General features: G+C 44.0%; 1 protein-coding gene across 2 annotated transcripts in view; it reads left to right on the top strand.

The window, feature by feature from the left end:
• FAM107B (family with sequence similarity 107 member B) overlaps positions 1–6,360 on the top strand; it is a 212,375-nt gene extending 206,015 nt beyond the window's left edge. For both annotated transcript variants that reach the window (XM_005687957.3, XM_018057130.1), the window contains 2 exons: positions 1,531–1,681; positions 3,605–6,360. In XM_005687957.3, coding sequence (XP_005688014.1) covers positions 1,531–1,681; positions 3,605–3,721 — 268 coding nt within the window. In that variant the 3' untranslated portion in view covers positions 3,722–6,360. The remainder of the gene's footprint in view (positions 1–1,530; positions 1,682–3,604) is intronic.

Below are 19,597 nucleotides of genomic sequence, written 5' to 3'. Positions count from 1 at the left end.
GTGATTAGTTTGCAAAATATGATAGAGTGAACTTGAAAGAGATTGAAGCAAGGGTGTTGTTGAGATTCTTAAAACCAGAACATGTTTTGGAAATTCTTTAAGTTATTCAGATGACTCCTAGTTGATTAGTCGCCTTAGCTGATTGGAGTAGTTTGGAGAACAGCCACGGAGATTGATGGGCCTGGTGCACAGACTCCCGGGCATCATCATTGAGGCCGGCCGGTGTGTTGGGAGGCACACAGGCTTCCTCGGTCCTGGGCTGATCCAGCAGAGCTGGTTTCCAGAAAAGCACGAGTTCCTATTGTGGCTGTGTGTGTGCTCGTGGGCGCGAGTGTGATAGCTCTGTCCCTTACACCCTTGGCTGTCTGACCTTGATAACACTCTTCCTGTTCTGTAACTTGCTGTGTTTTTGTCATCAGTGTGAATACTGAGTTGAGATACTTTAGGGGGCAGTGGAGACTGGCTCAAGGGAGGGAGGACAGTGAAGAGGAGGTGGGCAGCTAAGCTAGCACGAGGGTCGGGGCACAAGGGGGAGTCCAGACTGGAGAAACCCTGAGGAGCAACCTGGCCAACAGCCCTGTCTGAAGAAATGGAGACTGGGCAAATCCCAGCTGACTTTAGCATAGAAATCCCTTCTACAACAGTGTCCGTGAATGTCCTTCCCCTGACCTGGCTCAAACCTTTCAGATGAGAGTTGCCGGGGAATGGCCTGAGTTTGGGTTTTGTTTTGCCCCATTTGAAGAGCTGGCAGCCTGATCCATCGCTCCCTGAAGCCTGACTTCCAAGCGTCGTCAGCAGTTGAACTGTGTGTCTGAAATGGTTCCAGAGCGTTGGGCTGGGAGTCGGGATCTGGATTTTCTGTGGCCATGACCCCAGCAGTGATGGAGCCTTGGGTGTGCCTTGGGATGTGTGAGAATCCTCTCCCAAGTCTGAAACAGGGAGGGTTGGAGGAGGTTTCCAAGCCATTTTGTTGTTGAGCTTTCTTCTAGCTTCTCTCCAGGCTGCATTTAATACTTGGGGTCAGGGGCTCCATCTTGGGAAACTTCCCCGGGAATTCTGGGTGGAGGCAACTTCCTCTCCAGTATAGGTGACCATCACACACTCTGAATGAGTGTGCTATTCCTCAACTTCCCCCACAGACCACAGACACTAGCCTCCCTTGCATGGCCTAGTATCTGGCATGCAGTAGAGATTTTATTGAGCGGCAGGTTTTGCTTACGCTTAAAAAGATGTTCTTGCCCTTTTCTCTCATGCTTGTGAATTTCTGAGGCTCCTCAGTGCTGACTGTTAGCTGGTAGTAGGTGTCACAGTCATGCTAAGTTACTAGACCCTTCTGTGGTTGATGCCTAAATTTCTGATCATGAAAGATGCGTCTGTTAGAGTACAACTTTTAAATTTTGTTAATGCTTTAAAATTTTTTCAATTTAATTTTTTTTTTTACTTTTTTCAACTGAAAATTTTTTTTTGAGGTCCAGTATTGCGTTAGTTTGAGGTGTTCAGCAAAGTGATTTGTTAATGCGTTTTTTGCAGGGGTCTTGCCCCTCAGAATAAACCAGAACTGCAGAAAGTGATGGAAAAGAGAAAACGAGATCAAGTAATAAAGCAGAAGGAAGAAGAAGCACAAAAGAAGAAATCTGACCTGGAAATAGAACTATTAAAACGGCAGCAGAAGTTGGAGCAGGTAAGGGTGATTGGGGATAAAGGTGGGGGTTTTTATTGAGATATTTGACTTAAAATATTGTTTGAGGGAAGATACATTGACTTGATGCATTTGTATCACAATTGTCATTGTAGTGTTAGCGCACACCTCTGTCGTATAATTACCCTTTCTTCTAGTGGTGGGGTGGAGAAGGCAATGGCACCCCACTCCAGTACTCTTGCCTGGAAGGTCCCATGGACGGAGGAGCCTGGTAGGCTGCAGTCCATGGGTCGCTAAGAGTCGCACATGACTAAGCAACTTCACTTTCACTTTTCACTTTCATGCATTGGAGAAGAAAATGGCAACCCACTCCAGTGTTCTTGCCTGGAGAATCCCAGGGACGGGGGAGCCTGGTGGGGTGCTGTCTATGGGGTCACACAGAGTTGGACACAACTGAAGTGATTTAGCAGCAGCAGTAGCAGCTAGTGGTGGGGAGCATTCTAGTTTCTTCATGTTCATGTTTATAATCACTTTGCTCCCTGTAATCCCTGGACTATGTGTTAGGTCTCCAGGACTTATCTTCTACTTGCGAGTTCAGTTCAGTTCAGTCGCTCAGTCGTGTCCCACTCTTTGTGACCCCATGAATCACAGCACGCCAGGCCTCCCTGTCCATCACCAACTCCCAGAGTCCACCCAAACCCATGTCCATTGTGTCGGTGATGCCATCCAACCATCTCATCCTCTGTTGTCCCCTTCTCCTTCCTCCTGCCCTTTATCTTTCCCAGCATCAGGGTCTTTTCCAATGAGTCAGCTCTCCACATGAGGTGGCCAAAGTATTGGAGTTTCAGCTTCAACATCAGTCCTTCCAATGAACACCCAGGACTGATCTCCTTTAGGATGGACTGGTTGGATCTCCTTACAGTCCAAGGGACTCTCAAGAGTCTTCTCCAACACCGTTTTCCAACACCACAGTTCAAAAGCAGCAATTCTTTGGTGCTTAGCTTTCTTCACAGTCCAACTCTCACATCCATACACAACCACTGGAAAAACCATAGCCTTGACTAGACAGACCTTTGTTGGCAAAGTAGTGTCTCTGCTTTTTAATATGCTGTCTAGGTTGGTCATAACTTTCCTTCCAAAGAGCAAGTGTCTTTTAATTTCATGGCTGCAATCACCATCTGCAGTGATTTGGGAGCCCCCCAAAATAAAGTCTGTCACTGTTTCCATTGTTTCCCCATCTATTTCCCATGAAGTGATGGAACCAGATGCCATGATCTTAGTTTTCTGAAAGTTGCAAGTGTGTACCCTTAAATGCATCTTTCCTATTCTCCAGCCTAAGTCCCTGCTAGTCCCCATTTTACCCTCTGTTTTTCGATTCCACATATAAGAGAGATCATACAGTACTTGTCTTTCCCTGACTTCCCTTGTCCAGAATTTCCCAGACACATCGGATGTAAGTGTTTATGTACAGTGAAAGGAAAAGCTGAGACAGATGTCTGCAGGTGGACTAAAAGACATTCAAGATCAAGAGAAGGATTCTGTTGAGGGTCTAGAAGAGATCAGGGAGGCACAGCCAAAGCCAGGGGCTGCCATTGAATTCACAGCTTAGTGCTGGAGCTCAAGCACATGAGTGAAGTTCAGCTTCACTCACAACTGGAGAGCATGTGTGTGTTTCCCTCAGCTCTTGTTTTCATCCTTAGCCTTGATCTTCATGTTCTTGTCACCCCCCAGGGTTTCAGCAACAACCAGTGGGCTGCTGCTTCTGTACAGAATTCTTACTCCAGGACCTAGATCCTACCGCATATCTGAAAATATAAATATATTCAAAGTGGAGACAGGAGAAACTTTTCTTCTGTTGGGAATCGAAGTCATTAGGGCCTTTGCGAAGAGAAAACAGTGTTTTGGAAAGCTTCTCCCTTTGTGAATACTTTGTAAATAATTCTCCTATTTCTGAATTCTGTTTAGCTTGAACTTGAGAAACAGAAACTGCAAGAAGAGCAAGAAAATGCCCCAGAGTTTGTGAAGGTTAAAGGCAATCTCAGAAGAACAGGCCAGGAAGTGGCGCAAGCCCAGGAGTCGTAGGTCCAGGCTGCAGAGACCACGCACCCAGCCCAGCACACAGAAGGCCTGTGCCGGGGCCTCCCCAGCGCTTAAGCTCAGGGCCAAAGCCCCTGGAGCGAATCCCAGCCAGCAGGGATCTGTTACTTTCAAAAGGGTTTGATTTTGGTTTTTCTCTCATCCGGGTGGGTGAGTCACCTGTGACTGTTGCAGTTCCTATTCGCCAAACAAAGGATGTTGACCAGCACTTAAGGTGGGATAATGGACCTGTGTTCAAAGACTTTTAAAAGACAACAACAAGAAACGAAGAGGACACTGGAATAAATTCTTGAGAGTTGCACTACTTGGTTTTTCTTCCAGGCCAAGTATAGTGGGGCACAGAGCCTTTTCTCTTTCAAAACCTAAAGAAAACACCTTTCATTCTTCCTTTCTTATCTATCCAGTAATTTAGACTGCACAGAAACTCGTTGAATCTGTTACATCCACCGTTTGTAAATTCCGTTTTCTTGTCTCATTTACCCTTTCACCCACTTTAGGCTTCACACTGGAGAATGTTAATATTCATGTTGAGCACAGCTTTTGCCTTTGTTGACATTTAGATTCAGAAATAGGATGAGGAGGTGTAAAAATACAGAAACAAAAATTTAGAAACAAAACTCTGTAAATGTCCATCTTGATCTTATTTTCATTCCTGCTGGTTTTCTGAGGCGTCACAGTGACCTTCTACTTCAGGGAAGGTATGTCCTACAAATCTGTGTATTGCTTTGATAACTGTTAGGGCTTTTGTTTCGTGTTTGGTTTTAATTTCTTGCTCATTTAGTCCTTTTATGTGAAATAATCTCCCAGCCCTTTGAGGAATAAAAACTAGTCCAAATCACCCAACTTCAGTGTCAAAGGAGTGGGTTCAAGCCTTTTGCCTTCTTCTGAGAACAGCATGGGGAAAGCTCCCACCGGAAGCTTGGGAAGGAAGAGTTCTTTGGGCTTTTTGATGTGAAACGAATATGAACTGGTCTCTGGAAGAATTATAGCATTTATGCATTTTGAATATTATTTGAATGCAAGCTTTGAAATTCTCTAAGGATCACCAGCTCTTTGCCCTTTTTCCTTGTGAAGGAAGACTGTCTCATCCCTACCTTTGTGATGGTGGTACTGTTGGTAAGGATGATGTTGTGACCACTGTTGATCTCTCCGGAACAGCTGAGGGAATGGGGCACACTCAGTCTGTGCTCTCCAACTGGCATACTATCCTCCACATGAACCCCGAGTTACCAACTTTACAGCAGATTCTTAATGCAGAATGCATTCTCTGTCACCAGTATGGGCAGGGGAAACATTTCTGTTTGGGGTGGTTTAGAAGAATCTGTGTGGATCCAGTATGTTCTCTGTAGAAATGATTCATCCAGTAATTTTGGCGTTGAAGGCTCTTCTTATAATTCAAGAATCAAAGAAAGCTGGATCCTAAGCTTTTGAATCCTTAATCAGCCTAGTAGAAATTAGCTTTCTCTGGGAATTCTGCAGTTTTCATGGTGGGCCATGAGGCTTCTATTCGTCCCTAATGTGAACAAGACAAAAGTAAATGCATAGATAATATACTGCTAGTCAGAGAACACGTGGACTACATCTGAAACAGATTATTTCTTTCATCAGCAAGTATTATATGAATAAAATACGAGGAGCTTAGGATAAAATGTTGCTGTATAGTAATTTGCTTTGGAAGGATGGAAGGATAACTATTTTTTCCCATCCTTCTTCTTTTTGCGAGAAGAAAGTGTGTTAACTAAGCATCTTGAAAGTACATTTCTGATTGCACATTGACTAGAGTTCTTTCTCTGTGTATACGAAATAGTGATGCGATTTATAAAATGAAGATTCAAGACTAGCTCATAGCCTTTAATCCAGCTGGATATGCAAGATCTTTAGATCCTGTATCCTTGAAGCAAAATTCTGCCACTTGATAAAATTTTCAAGGGCCCAGACAGGCTTCTTTAGAAGGACCAATTCTGTTCCTAGAACTTACCTAGAATTCATGCTTCACTGGGAAAAGCTAAATTCCAAAAGCATTTCCCTCTCAATCTCACTCACAAATCTGCAAAATTAGTAGTGGTTGGTAGTCCGAGGTCTGGCTGAAAGAAGACTTGTAAATAGTGTCAAGTGATGTTTCCTCGCTAAACAGTGGAATGTACAGATAGAAAAGCTCTTTGAAGTTGCCAGGTCAGTTCTGCTCATAAGCTTGAGTTTAAAAAGGCATCATTCTCTCCCTCCCTGCTGCCCCACACTTCAATACTCTAGAGTCCAAACCTCTAGGACTCACGGACATCTGAGCAGTTTTGGGCTTTGAGCCACTTTTTGACAAAAATGGCTCCATTTTTCCACTCTAAGGTTTTCTTAAAATAGCTCAGTGTTTTCTAATCTCCAAGTAGGAAGGTAGTGTTGCTTTCTAAGCTACCACAGTTGACTTTATTCTTCTACTCTGAAAAATGTTCACTTGTCTGAGTGTATATAATATATATAAAGGGAGCCTTAATGGATTTGTTTTCATAATTTAATATTTTTTGTATTTGCTCTTGTATAATTGTTTTTAATGGAAAGTATTACAGAATTGAGGGTGGAATTCTTAGAACCAAAGTTATTCTTAATAAAAATCACCACATGCTTGGACCATACAGCTGTGTTTGTCTGATCTGTTTAAGGTGGATGTCTGGAACTGATGTGGGGGGGTTGCTGTGTTCAATTCAAGGATCAGAAGGTGGTTCTGGGGTTTCCCTCTGATGGTCTTCCCCCTCCAAATCAGTTATGTCCTCTTGCCTTATGTCAGTTAAGGCTGGCAATTTATTCTGTCAAGCAAATTCATGCTAAGATATTATGCTACACTTAGAATATGTGGTATTTTAGCAGCAGCTGTTAGTTCTTCAGATCAGAGTATTCTGCATTTTAAGTAGCTTGGTAGAACAGTGGGATATATATTTTTGGAAGGGCCACGTTTTAGTGCTTGTGAGCACGTATGGCATAAGTATGACCATGGAATTATTTTGCTTTTTCAGCTAAATTAATTTCATCCTCAAGTCACTTGATTACATTATACTATTGGTTGTAATAGCCTTGGAAAGTCAAATTTCTTTATATAATTATGCCCTTATTTTTCATTACTACCAAATTACTACTCAGCTCATTCACCCAACTCCAGTATCTTTGGACTGTTTTAAAAAATTATATCTACTCTGGGCAGTGAAGATTTTCTGTGTCTAGTATTATACCATGAGCTCCAAAGGCCAATGCAGAAGGGCTACAAAAATAATTTGAGGAATAACCACATCCTTGGAATAACTAGGCAGTTTTCCAAGGTGACAGTTTTGAGGCCGTTGGTCCATTTCATTAGACCATTGTGTGGTTCTTACAGTATAGTCATAGACTTGAAAGAAGACAGAGGTCAATTAACACAGTATTGACTGGAGACATATTAACACCTCAGGCTTTAGTTTCTGTAAAACTCCCCTGGTCGATAATGTGTGAATATGTTTGATAAGATTTAAAATGTTATAGTACAGCTAAAAAAAGAGGATTAGAATACTACTATCAGGCTTACATTTACTGATACAATGAAGAATGAAGTGTTTTATTCCAAGGTCTTAGGGTAAATAAAATCTTTATAGCTTCACAGTCTCACAATTATAATTTCTCCTTTTTTTTTCTTCTCATGAAAAAATGCAGTCTGATTATTAATTGGAGGTGTTTGGGAACATCTTGCCACTCTCCCAGAAAGATGGTAATGCCAGAGTCTGGTATGCCTTACCAATATCTTGTATAATTAGTAGAATCATATTGAGATTTTGTCTACCTAAAGTCATCAAGTGGTGCTTCCTCTGAGACATTTGCCTAGGTATTGTCTTGGATGTACTACTGGGTCCTTCTAAATTTGTTGTTTCTGTGTTTATGGCTGCTTTTCTGCTTGGTTATTGTGTGTGACCACTGCTGAGGCTCACTCTTCTTGTGCTAGGATTTCCAGGGTGGACCAGCAAATCCAGGTGTCTATCAGCTGGTGAATGGATAAGCAAAGGTAGTATATCTATGTGATGAAATATTATTCAGCCACGAAAAGGAACAAAGTACTTATACATGCTTCAACATGCTGCTGCTAAGTCGCTTCAGTTGTGTCCTACTCTGTGTGACCCCTTAGACGGCAGCCCACCAGGCTCCCCCGTCCCCAGGATTCTCCAGGCAAGAATACTGGAGTGGGTTGCCATTGCCTTCTCCAATGCATGAAAGTGAAAAGTGAAAGTGAAGTCGCTCGGTTGTGTCTGACTCTCAGCAACCCCATGGACTGCAGCCTACCAGGCTCCTCCGTCCATGGGATTTTCCAGGCAAGAGTACTGGAGTGGGGTGCCATTGCCTTCTCTGCTTCAACATGAACAAACCTCAGAAACATTCTGCTAAGTGAAAGGTGGCTGACAGAAAAGATGATATAGTGTACACTTACATCTGTATGCAATGTTCAGAGTATATAAAACTATAGGGACAGAAAGCAAAATAGTGGTTCCAATGGTAGGAATGGGAAATGATTGCAAATGGACATGAGATTTTGGGGATAGGGTGATAGAAATTATTTAAAATTGTGATAGTCATACAACTCTTCACCTATACTAGTAACTGTATAAACATAAATATACTAATGCTCACTTAAAATGGGTAACTTTTTTGGTATGTGAGTTATACCTCAGTCAAGCTTTTTAAAATGCACATATCCTTTGAATGCACAGTTAGATTTCTAGGAGTTCTTCGGAAGTATTTATCTGCACAAAGATTGTTGTTCAAAGATAATGGAGCATTTCTCATAATTTCTCTAGGAAACAACCCAACTATATTGCAATAGTTTGCTAGATTACATATAATACATCCCTACTCCCTATTATGTACCATAATGCATGTCTTTTAAAATAATGTGTGTGTGCTTAGTCACTCAGTTGTGTCCAACTGTTAGTGACGCCATGGACTATAACCCACCAGGTTCCTCTGTCCATGGGGATTCTCCAGGCAAGCATACTGGAGTGGGTTGCCATGCCTTCCTCCAGGGGATCTTCTCAACCCAGGGACCGAACCCGGGTATCCCATATTGCCGGCAGATTCTTCACCATCTGAGCCACCAGGAAAGCTATTAATATTTTATTTACTTATACAGAAATAAGACTTTGAAGCTATACTGTTACATAAAAAAGTAAATTACAGAACAATACGTGTCATATAATCCCATTTACATGAAAAAAGTCTATTATCCATGCTGCTGCTGCTGATGCTAAGTTGCTTTAGTCGTGTCCGACCCTATGCGACCCCATAGACGGCAGCCCACCAGGCTCCCCCATCCCTGGGATTCTCTAGGTAAGAATACTGGAGTAGGTTGCCATTTCCTTCTCCAATGCATGAAAGTGGAAAGTGAAAGGGAAGTCGCTCAGTCATGTCTGACTCTTAGCGACCCCATGGACTGCAGCCTACTAGGCTCCTCTGTCCATGGGATTTTCCAGGCAAGAGTACACATCTATATAAATGCTTATAAATAAGACAGGACATTTATTTACCATCTCAGTGGTGGTTACTACTGAGGGAGGGAAAGGAATTTGGGTTAGAAATAAAGGGGGGCTTCCTAGTTTAATTTGTGTAGATTTTTACTAATTTTTCACAGTTAATAGGTGTTCTTGAGTCACCAGTATTTAAAAGGTCATAGGAAGCAAAGAAAAATCTTGAAAAAGTGTTTCACACAAAATTATCTTCAGAACTATATAATACTCATTTCGTAATTATTTGCACATAGAGTATGTGGTAAAAAATTACAATGGAATGATTTCAGTGTTTTCAACAGCAAGGTAAAAGTGACTTTTAAGAAACTCAAGAATCCAATTATTTTAAGCACACAGACCTGTAATTGAAGTAGAGTCACAGGAAAAGAGGGTCCAGGGAAGGAATAAAGGGAAGCATTGACTCCAGAATGGCAGTGAGGAATGTTTCAATTCTTTGTTGACCCCCAGGGTTCTTGGCCTCCTTAATCAATAGAAATTGATCAGAGGCCAGACAAGAAACTCAGGAAGGCTTTATTGGGGCCGCTGCTGCAGCAGGGGGCAGCAAGAATCAGAACAGTTAGTTGCCCTTGGTCGCTTCCTGAATTGAGGTGGTGAGCTGGTTCGTCATATGGGGTTAGGGCAGAGGCAGGCCCGGGAGCCAGCCAGAGGGGTGGCTTGGGTGGCTTGCCCACTGCATTGTTGTTGAGTGCAGGGGGCGTGTGCAGTCCTCTGCTTTTGTTCCCAGTACCCTGTTTTTGCAGGCATGAAATTAAAAGACGCTTACTCCTTGGAAGAAAAGTTATGACCAACCTAGATAGCATGTTGAAAAGCAAAGACATTACTTTGCCGACTAAGGTCCGTCTAGTCAAGGCTGTGGTTTTTCCTGTGGTCATATATGGATGTGAGAGTTGGACTGTGAAGAAGGCTGAGCGCCGAAGAATTGATGCTTTTGAACTGTGGTGTTGGAGAAAATTCTTGAGAGTCCCTTGGACTGCAAGGAGATCCAACCAGTCCATTCTGAAGGAGATCAGCCCTGGGATTTCTTTGGAAGGAATGATGCTGAAGCTGCAACTCCAGTACTTTGGCCACCTCATGCGAAGAGTTGACTCACTGGAAAAGACTTTGATGCTGGGAGGGATTGAGGGCAGGAGGAGAAGGGGATGACAGAGGATGAGATGGCTGGCTGGCATCACTGACTCAAGGGACATGAATCTGAGTGAACTCCGGGAGTCAGTGATGGACGGGGAGGCCTGGCATGCTGCGATTCATGTGGTCGCAAAGAGTCGGACACGACTGAGCAACTGAACTGAACTGAACCCTGTTTTTGCTCCCGGCTCTTCAGAAGTGCTAATCGGGCTTTTTTGTCTTTTTGTATCTTATTCTTCATAACTTTCCCCAACTGTGCATGCAGTTATTTTTAGTCCTCGATAGTTTGTATTTTGTTGAGGAGATGTTTTTCCAGGTATAGCCATTGTAGCAAAGGGTCCTAGGTGCCAGGTCCCAGCCTGTCTCACAATGATGAACCAGAGACCTAAGCTGGGGCTCCTTGTAAGGGGTCCAGTTGCAGGCTTCAGCCTAGAAACAACTCTGCTCTTTACATGTTTCCTCTGCTGTTGGAATTTAAGGTAGTGCGGCTATAGTATTGGTTTTTCCCATGTTTGTTTTTGTTGGCTGAGATCAAGGAGACTGGGAACCTGGGGACATGTAGCTTGGTAATGAATTACCGGTACCCTCTGCACGCAGGGCCTTGGGAGCTTTAGGTTGACCAGTCGCAGTCTTCTTGGCACATATTCTCTTTTGGATGATGGTGAAAGTTCTGTTCACCTTCTCCCTTGCTTCCAGGTGGAGATTTCATTCTATTACTAATCCTTTTATTTTTATTTTTTCTGCTTCTTCTGGATGAAGGCTTAAAATTTAAACTCAGGTTCAGCCATAAAAAAGAATGAAATCCTACCATTTGCAGCAACATGGATGGACCTAAAGATTGTCATCCTAAGTGAAGTTAGAGAAGAACAAATATTAGGTGATATCACTTCCATATGGAATCTAAAACTTAGCACAAATGAATAGCCATGGAAAACATATCTGGTTACCAAAGGGGAATGGGGGGAGGGATGAATTGTGATATTGGATTACCAGATGCATACTACTATATATAAAACAGAGAAACGACAAAGATTTACTGTAGTACATAGGGAGGTATATTAAGTAAGTTGTAGTAAACTATAATGGAAAAGTATAGGAAAAAAAGACTATTAATATATAAATGTATACATGTAACTGAATCACTTTGCTGTATACCTGAAATTAACGCATTTTTTTCACAACAACTATACTTTAATAAAAAAGTAAATAAATTTTTTAACAAAAGATTTCAGCTTAGAAGAGGAGTTAGCCAAGAAATGGAGAAATGCTGGCCCTTTTCAAAGGGCTAATAGGCCTTGGAATGGAGGCTGGCTTAGAAGAGAATTCATGCTGGAGAAAATAGACAGCAGTGCCAATTGTCCTGACTTCACTGTTGAAGTGGGAGATGTGATCACATGCATACCATCTTGGTCATTTCTCCATGGTCATTTACGTGTTCAAAAGAGTTCAGAAAACCATCACATCTATGTCAGGTACCAACAAAGAGGGGTCACCGTGATCAAAACATCTACTGAACCACTGGGCAAAAATCTTACACAGTGAACTGTGAACCAGAATCGGGTTCATATGTAGCCTCTTTAGAGCTGGAATTCAACCTAGGACTTTCACAAGGAGAAAATTCACGGTGTAAACTCAAATAAGCAAAGGCAATTTTCTGGCTAAAACTCATAAATTGGCTTTAATTTGATGAGCTGGTTATCCCCATTTCTCTCTCCTTCCACAGTGATTTCAGTGTTTCTCAAAGATAAGCCCCTAGATCGATCAACTAAAAGTACTTACTGAAGACATTTACAAGATATTTTGCAACAAGCCAGTTCCAGCCCTAGGGTATTTATAATCTTGTTCAGCCATAAGACATTGCATGGGATGTAGCAAATAATAACAAGCATTAAATTAAATAAAAGACCACATGAATACCGAGAAGATAAGGCCTATAGGAGCAAATTAGGAAAAGAAAATAAATACACTAAATTAAGTGGTTTTATTGCTACACAGATGCTCTCATAAACGTTCTCGGAGAGAAAGCAGTGGAAAGGAACCGTTCAAGTAAAGTTTTAAATGAAATGTGCATCTTATTTATCCTTGATCTTCCTCTTTGCTTCACTGTTTCTTGAAAAAAATAAAAAGACTGGACAGTTTGAAAACCCAGGTTCTTCTGAATATCAGCGATAAGAGAGTGGAGTGTGGCAAAGAGGGCATAGCAAGTAAACCCTCAGCTCCACCATGCACAACAGTTTGTAGCATTGCCAGGTGATGAATGACATTGTTTATTTCCAAAGAACTTCCTGAGATACTGAAGGTTAGGCTGTGGGTGAGTTTAGATTTGCTTCCTAGCATGAACCCTGAAGAGCTGTGCAGTTTGCGGTGGCATGATTAATACCAAGTAAACAGCAAGCTTTCCCCATGTGCCTGGAGTGGGTATTCAGGAACGAACAGGGTTCCAAGGAAGCATGCATTTCACGTCCAGGTTCTTTGTTTTTAACCACAATGCTCAGCGACGGGCTACAAAATCGTGTTCAGTCTCTGTTGTTTGGGAGCTTAAAATCTAACAAGGAGCCAAATGTTATCCAAAGAATCAGACAATGTGACAGCTGGGGTGTGTGCTGTGATCACTGCCCCCCCGCGCCCCCACCCAGCCCCAAACAATCAGGAGACTAGGCAGTAACAGTGAATCCACAGGGCAAGACACATCAGCGAATCTAGCCAATTAGAAGCTACTGTTGTTGTTGTTCAGCTGCTAAGTCGTATTCAATTCTTCGTGACCCCACGGACTGTAGCACACCAGGCTCCTTTGTCCTCCACTATCTCCTGGAATTTGCTCAAACTCATGTCCATTGAGTCGGTATTGTTATCCAACCATCTCATCCTCGGTCACCCCCTTCTTCTCCTGCCTTCAATCTTTCCCAGCATCAGGGTCTTTTCCAATGAGCTGGCTCTTCACATCAGGTGGCCAAGGTCAGAAAGATCAAAGGCAAGGATGAGGAGAACAAGATTGAATGCATGCAATTACCCTTTCTTTTCCACATTTTATTCTTCAGCCAAGGACATTAACCTATAATCTGAGACTTGGATGATTCCGAATGTAGGCTGTTTACTCATACTGATAAACTGTTCATCTTAAAAATAAGTCCCCTCCTCCCTCATCCTCAACACAACTCGTTAACTACACCCCCTCCTCCTTCTCACACAGTGAAACAGAAAAGGTATTTATATTGGTTTTTCTTTCTTTCTTTTGGCTGTGCTGCACAGCATGTGGGATCTTAGTTCTCCAACCAGGGATAAAACCCGTGCCCCCTGCATTGGATAAGTGCAGAGTCTTAACCACTGGACTGCCAGGGAAGTCCCTAAGATATTTTAAAGGTTGATCAAACCTTATCCAGTCAGGTGAGTTTTTCTTCACAAACCTGCAACCGTGAGGCTCTCATCAACTTGCTGTGTTGGAGATGATGACTTTACCGTATTTCCGCGAATGGCCTGCATCTTACTCAAGATCTCGGGGAAGCTGAGCATCCAAGCTGCGCTGGCCTTTTCTATAGTTGCCGCATTGTCTTCCTCCTGTGTGACTGGACCTGTCGTGGCTTTTGGCTCTGGCTCTGCAGTGTCACACCCGTCCCTGTTCTTTGATGGAGGACAGGCATCCAGGGAAGCCCAGCGAGGGAGCCTTCAGGTGGAGGGGTGGCCAGTCCAGAAATTCAGAAGAGACTCCTTCTTTCCTGAGTCCACCCTCTCCTCTCTCAAGGATTCATTTATTGAGTGCCTCCTGTATGCTAGCCAGCATGAAGATTGAATCTGAGTATGATAGAGGTCCCCATTCTGGAGCTTATGCTCCTTGGAGGCCCTTCAAGTAAACAAGTGTCCTCAACATGCAAGGAACCTTCCGGGTGTTGACCTTAACAGACGTGGATATATATAGTAAGTATTGTAGGAACCACAAAAAAAATCAATGTGTTTTTCTAAGAGAGTATGAGGGAAAGTCAAATCCAGGCGTCACAAGAAAATCCCATGGTCTTGTCTGCGTCACTATAGGAACACACCTATAGGCTCACACACGAGTCAAACGCAGTGATCCAAAGCCATGGTCAACTCCTGAGCCTCCTTTCCCCAGCTTGAAACTAACTTTGATTCATTCTCTCCAGCTGACAGCATGAACCAGGAGGTATTTGGGGATGTCTGCCTTCAGTAGAAGGGCTATGTGTGTGTGAGAGAGAGAGAAAGAGAGAGAGAGATGGGATTCACATTGGATGTTGGATTGGTGTTTGAGGGAAACATGAGTGAGCAAGAGTAAGGTTAGGAGCCCAGGCTCTTGTTTGAATCTCAGCCCCTCCATTTTCTAGCTTTTCGATCCTGAGTAAATAAAATATCTGGTGTCAGTTTTCTCATCTGAACAGTGGGAATAATGAGCAGATCTGTCACTGAGTCATGTGAGTTTCACAGGAGTCAGCACATGTGAAGCACATAATAAACATTGGTGGCTGTGATGTTCTTTGTGTCTGTGGTCTCTAGCTTGTATTTATGAACAAGTGCAGGCTTGGTCAGCAGAGGCTCCTGTGCCAGATGGCTTCAGGACTGTGTTGCTTACAGAATCAACGCCCAGGGCCAAGGCGATCCCGGTACAAGACTCTGCCTTATGGTGCGATTTAAAGCCATAACATCCACCTGCTCCCGGAATTACTCTTCTAAAAGCCTATAGTATTCTTTATTATTGTTTTTTATTGGAGTATAACTGCTTTACAATGTTGTGTTAGTTTCTGCTCTATGATGAAGTGAATCAGCTATATGTATACATATATCCCCTCCCTCTAGGACCTCCCTCCCACCCCTCCCTCTTCCCACCCGTCTAGGTCATCACAGAGCACCGAGCTGAGCTCCCTGTGCTGTACGGCAGCTTCCCACTAGCTATCTGTTTTACACATGGTCGTGTATATATGTCAGTCCTATTCTCTTAGTCCATCCTGCCCTCCCTTCCCTCTCCTCTGTGTCCACCTGTCTATTCTGTACATCTGCATCTCTATTCCTGCCCTGCAAATAGATTTAATTCCTACCATGGTCTAAATCTGTGAAAATTCCAATGTGCTGTCACCCGGGGAGAGAGAATAGTTACCCTCTCGTGTGTGGCACAGACACCTCGATATACCCTCAAGTCCTAGGAACAGGACAGTTCCTTTTGGGCTGGGGAAGAGAGGAGACAGACTAGGCCATGAGCCGAGGGCTTGTGGAAGCTAAGCAGCAACCCCGAGGAGTCAGGAGCAGGAGGGTGGCTGGTATGGATGGTGCAGAGGCAAAGGCATGTGGGGCTTGGGGACTGGTATTTGGAGCATGTTGCTGGTGCACAATAAGGAAAGTGAAAGTGAAGTGGCTCAGTCGTGTCCGACTCTTTGCGACCCCATGAACGGTAGCCTATCAGGCTCCTCCATCCATGGGATTTTCCAGGCAAGAGTGCTGGAGTCGATTGCCATTTCCTTCTCCAGGGGATCTTCCCGACTCAGGAATCGACCCCGGGTCTCCTGCATTGCAGGCACAATAGGTGCTCAATAAATACTTGCCATTGAAAGACGGGGCCTAGGAAGAGGCACCTTGGGCACTGGCAGGTGTGGGCTGTCGTTAGTGTGCCCTCCGCTGGCCTGGCTCAGCAGAAGTCAGGGGGCCAGTAAGGGAGGTCCCTGGAGGTGTTGCCGGCTCATTCTTAAGGTCCAGGGATGCCTCTGTCCCTACTGCCCCTTCTCACCATGGCAGGACCCTAATTCAGATGCTTCTAGAAATCGAGGCTTCCCTGGGGGTCATCTTCAGTGACAAGGCAAGGCAGTCACATGGAACCTCTGTGCATGTCCACTCTGGCGAGAGGAAGGCTGGCGGCCTCAGGCTTCTAAATTTGATCCTTTCTGCTAGGCTGTTTTAATCTGCAGAACTGAGTGGTCATGAGGCGTAAATGAAATAATAAAAATCAAGCCCTGGCTTAGGGCGCAGTCTCTACAGACCCACCAAGGAGGGGGCTGACTGCTGCTATTACTGCCCTCAAAAGTGATGCAACGGACTACCCTGGTGGTCCAGTGGCTGCGACTCTGCGCTTCCAGTGCAGGGGGCATGGGTTCCATCCCTGGTTGGGGAACTAGGGTTCCCACAGGCTCTGTGGCACAGCTTAGAGAGAAAGAAATAAACAAAAAAAATTTTTTTTAAAGATGCAAGATGCTGCCCTCTACTGTGCATCAGCAGAACTTTAAGTTTTTAGAATTGAAATTAATTAATGAATTAAGTATTATTTCCCCTGTTGGCCCTAAGATTTTTTTTTTCAGGATATCTGTTTTATGTTCTTGATCTGAGGTGTCTAATGGAAGTCAAGCACGTCCAGCTGATGCGCTAGCCTCCGGCACAGAGAGCAGAGCCTCTCTCTTCTGGTCCCATAGCCCCTTTTCCTGTGGGGCGGTAGGTGAGTCTGTGGGCCTCCGGATGCGCAGTGTTTCTCATCAGTAAACTGATGAAAAGGGCTACCCAACCCTTTTCAGTCTACAGCAAGTCCGAGGAGCACAGTTTCACCCGTTCATTCATTAGTCTGACCAATCTGTGGTGGAGCCCGCTGAGTACCAGCCCTGGATCCCTCGTGAGGAAGGAGGTTGGGGGTGGGGGACTGCCATCCGGGACCCAGGAACCCAGGAGGAAATAGACCGACACGCAAAATGAACAAGCCATGGAACCATTTTTCAAGGGACTCCCTCCATTCTTGGCTTCCAGCCTTTTTCCTTTCCTAATACTTAAATTCTTTTCTGAAACACAAATCTGGACATCACTGCCTTGCTCAGAAACCAGCTCCTTGTTCAATATAATAAAGTCCAGTTTCTCTGTTCCGGACGTTTCTCTATTCCGGCCGCTCCATCAAGCTGCTTCTGGTGTTTTGAACTCATAGCAGGTGGCCTTGGCTGGGCATCAGGCGCACTGCCAAGTAAGTGCTTTATCTGTTCATCTTTGCCACAGCCCAAGAGCTCCTATCACTACCCTCTGCTTATCGATGGGGAAACCAAGGCAGGGAGGAGCCAAGGAACTGGCCTGAGGCTTCACAGCTTGTAAAGAGCAGGTCCCTGCAGCTCAGACCCAGGTCCCACTTATGGCAGAGCCCGTGTCCTTGGCTTCTGTGCCACGCTGCCACTTAGCTTCCAGCTTCTGCACCTCTGCTCACATCGGGTGTGTGGGCCCTCTGGTGAAATCTCATCAATTACTCATGAGGCAGCTCAGAGGTCCTGAGCACCACCAGACTGCCCCTCACATCCATGGCCCTGCTCTGGCCACCCCCAGCCCTGGAAGGGCCCCTGCCTGGGTCAAGCCTTATCACGTGTGGCGGAGTTCGTACTCATTTGCCTCCCTGAACATGTGACCAGGATCTCATCCACACCTGTAGCGGCCTGAACGAAACACAGGTTTGCTGAATGGCAGGAAATGAACAGCTCAGGAGAGAGTGCCCTGCATGCTGGAAAACCTCAGAGAATCAGAAGTCAGCAGATGCTTTTAAAATGCCTTTATAAAATGCAAACGGATATAGGAGATGAAATGTTCGCTTGTGCCTGAGCATTTCTTGGTCTTGATTTTAGTATTACAATTCAGGATGGCTTCTGCCATTTTAACCAGGGTTCACTATCTGGGGAAGTGCTTGTGTTACTTACTGAGAAAGAGACTTGAAACTATCCTGACACAGACTTTGCACAAAGGCAACCTTGAGGGAATTCCCTGGTGGTCCACTGGCTGGGACTCTGTGTTGCCAATGCAGGGGACCTGGGTTCACTCCCTGGTCAGGGAACTAGGTCCCACATGCCGCAACTAAGACCCGGTGCAGCAAAATTGTTTGTTTTAAAGGCAACCTTGACCCTACTGACAGAGCTCCAAGTAGCTTCAATGTAGTGACTTGGACTGGGAGAAAAGTTTTTTCTTCATCCTTTACCTCACCAGGAAATGGGTAGGACCCTGGTCTCGGATTCATGCACTTGGTTCTGTCTGGGGCTCTGCCCCTCTCTGACTGTTCCTTATTAAACTTCTCAGTGGAACAAGGAGTTCCCCAAATGATTTCTGGGATTCCTTCAAATCCTAGCGTTCTTAGATTCAGACCTTGGCTCTGCAGCCGCATTGCTTAGAGTCATTTAATTGATTTTAGAAAGCGGTTTCCTTGGCTATAAATTGGAGCTGGCAGAAATTATCAGAAGTCTGTGGGCATTGGGGAGAAATATGAATGTAAATTGCCCTTGCAATTAAAAATCTAACAAAGGGGGACTTGCTGGTGGTCCAGTGGCTAAGACTTCACACTCCCAATGCCAGGTGGGCCCGAGTTTGATTCCTGGTCAGGGAACTGGCTCCCACATCCTGAAACTAAGGGTTCACGCTCCACTACTAAAGATCCCCATGTGCCACAACTGAGACCGGTGCAGAAAAATAAATAGTTATTTTTAAAAAAATCTAATAAATGGAAAGTACTAAAGAATGCAGTGTGTTGTCAGAAATAAGTTCCAAAGGATGGCTCCCTATGGCAGCAGCCAATTTTCTCTTTTTAGAGGATTGGTTAGATAGGTGAGACCTGGAGTCTTTTTTTGAGGGGGGGCTGTGTGACAAAATGAGATTTATATAGTCTGTGACAATAGAAACTACATCCCTTGTTCTCTAAGTAGATTGTCTTCCTCTTTCTCTGGTCTTCACTTTCTCTCATTTCATCATATTTATCTGATCTTCCTGAATAATAGTTCTAGACTCAAAAACGAGTAACCTTAATGACTTTTGTGACTGCAAATGAAAATTGCTTTATATGAAATAATTTGCAATCAGGGAGAAATTATAACATTAAAAAAACAAAATTTTCTTAAATAATGTTATGTGCTTGGCTGTTGTAAATAGTGCTGCTATAAACACTGGGGGGCATGTATCTTTTTGAATGAACCTGGCTCATGGGAGCATGAGTGTTTGCTTTATAATTATTTACAACACAGACATTCTGTATATACTCTTCTTAGTATGAAATATTCCACAGTCCCTTTTTTTTCAATGACAACATTTCGGTTAAACCTAACGATTGGTTCTGTAAGAAAAACCTTGGTCCCCTAGGAAGTGGACACCAGCATATCTGGGAAGAAGAAAGAAGCCAGGAGCTTTCACAATATGATGGTCTTGAAGAAAGGTTCTCTAGTTTCACCTCTGAGCAGGCCTCTCTCCCTCTGCCCTGCAGTACTATCTTGCCTAT

The sequence above is a fragment of the Capra hircus genome, chromosome 13 (genome assembly GCF_001704415.2).
Source record: "Capra hircus breed San Clemente chromosome 13, ASM170441v1, whole genome shotgun sequence".
Lineage (NCBI taxonomy): Eukaryota > Metazoa > Chordata > Mammalia > Artiodactyla > Bovidae > Capra > Capra hircus.
The sequence above is the reverse complement of the archived record's forward strand: the minus strand, read 5'-3'. Positions and strand labels throughout refer to the sequence as shown.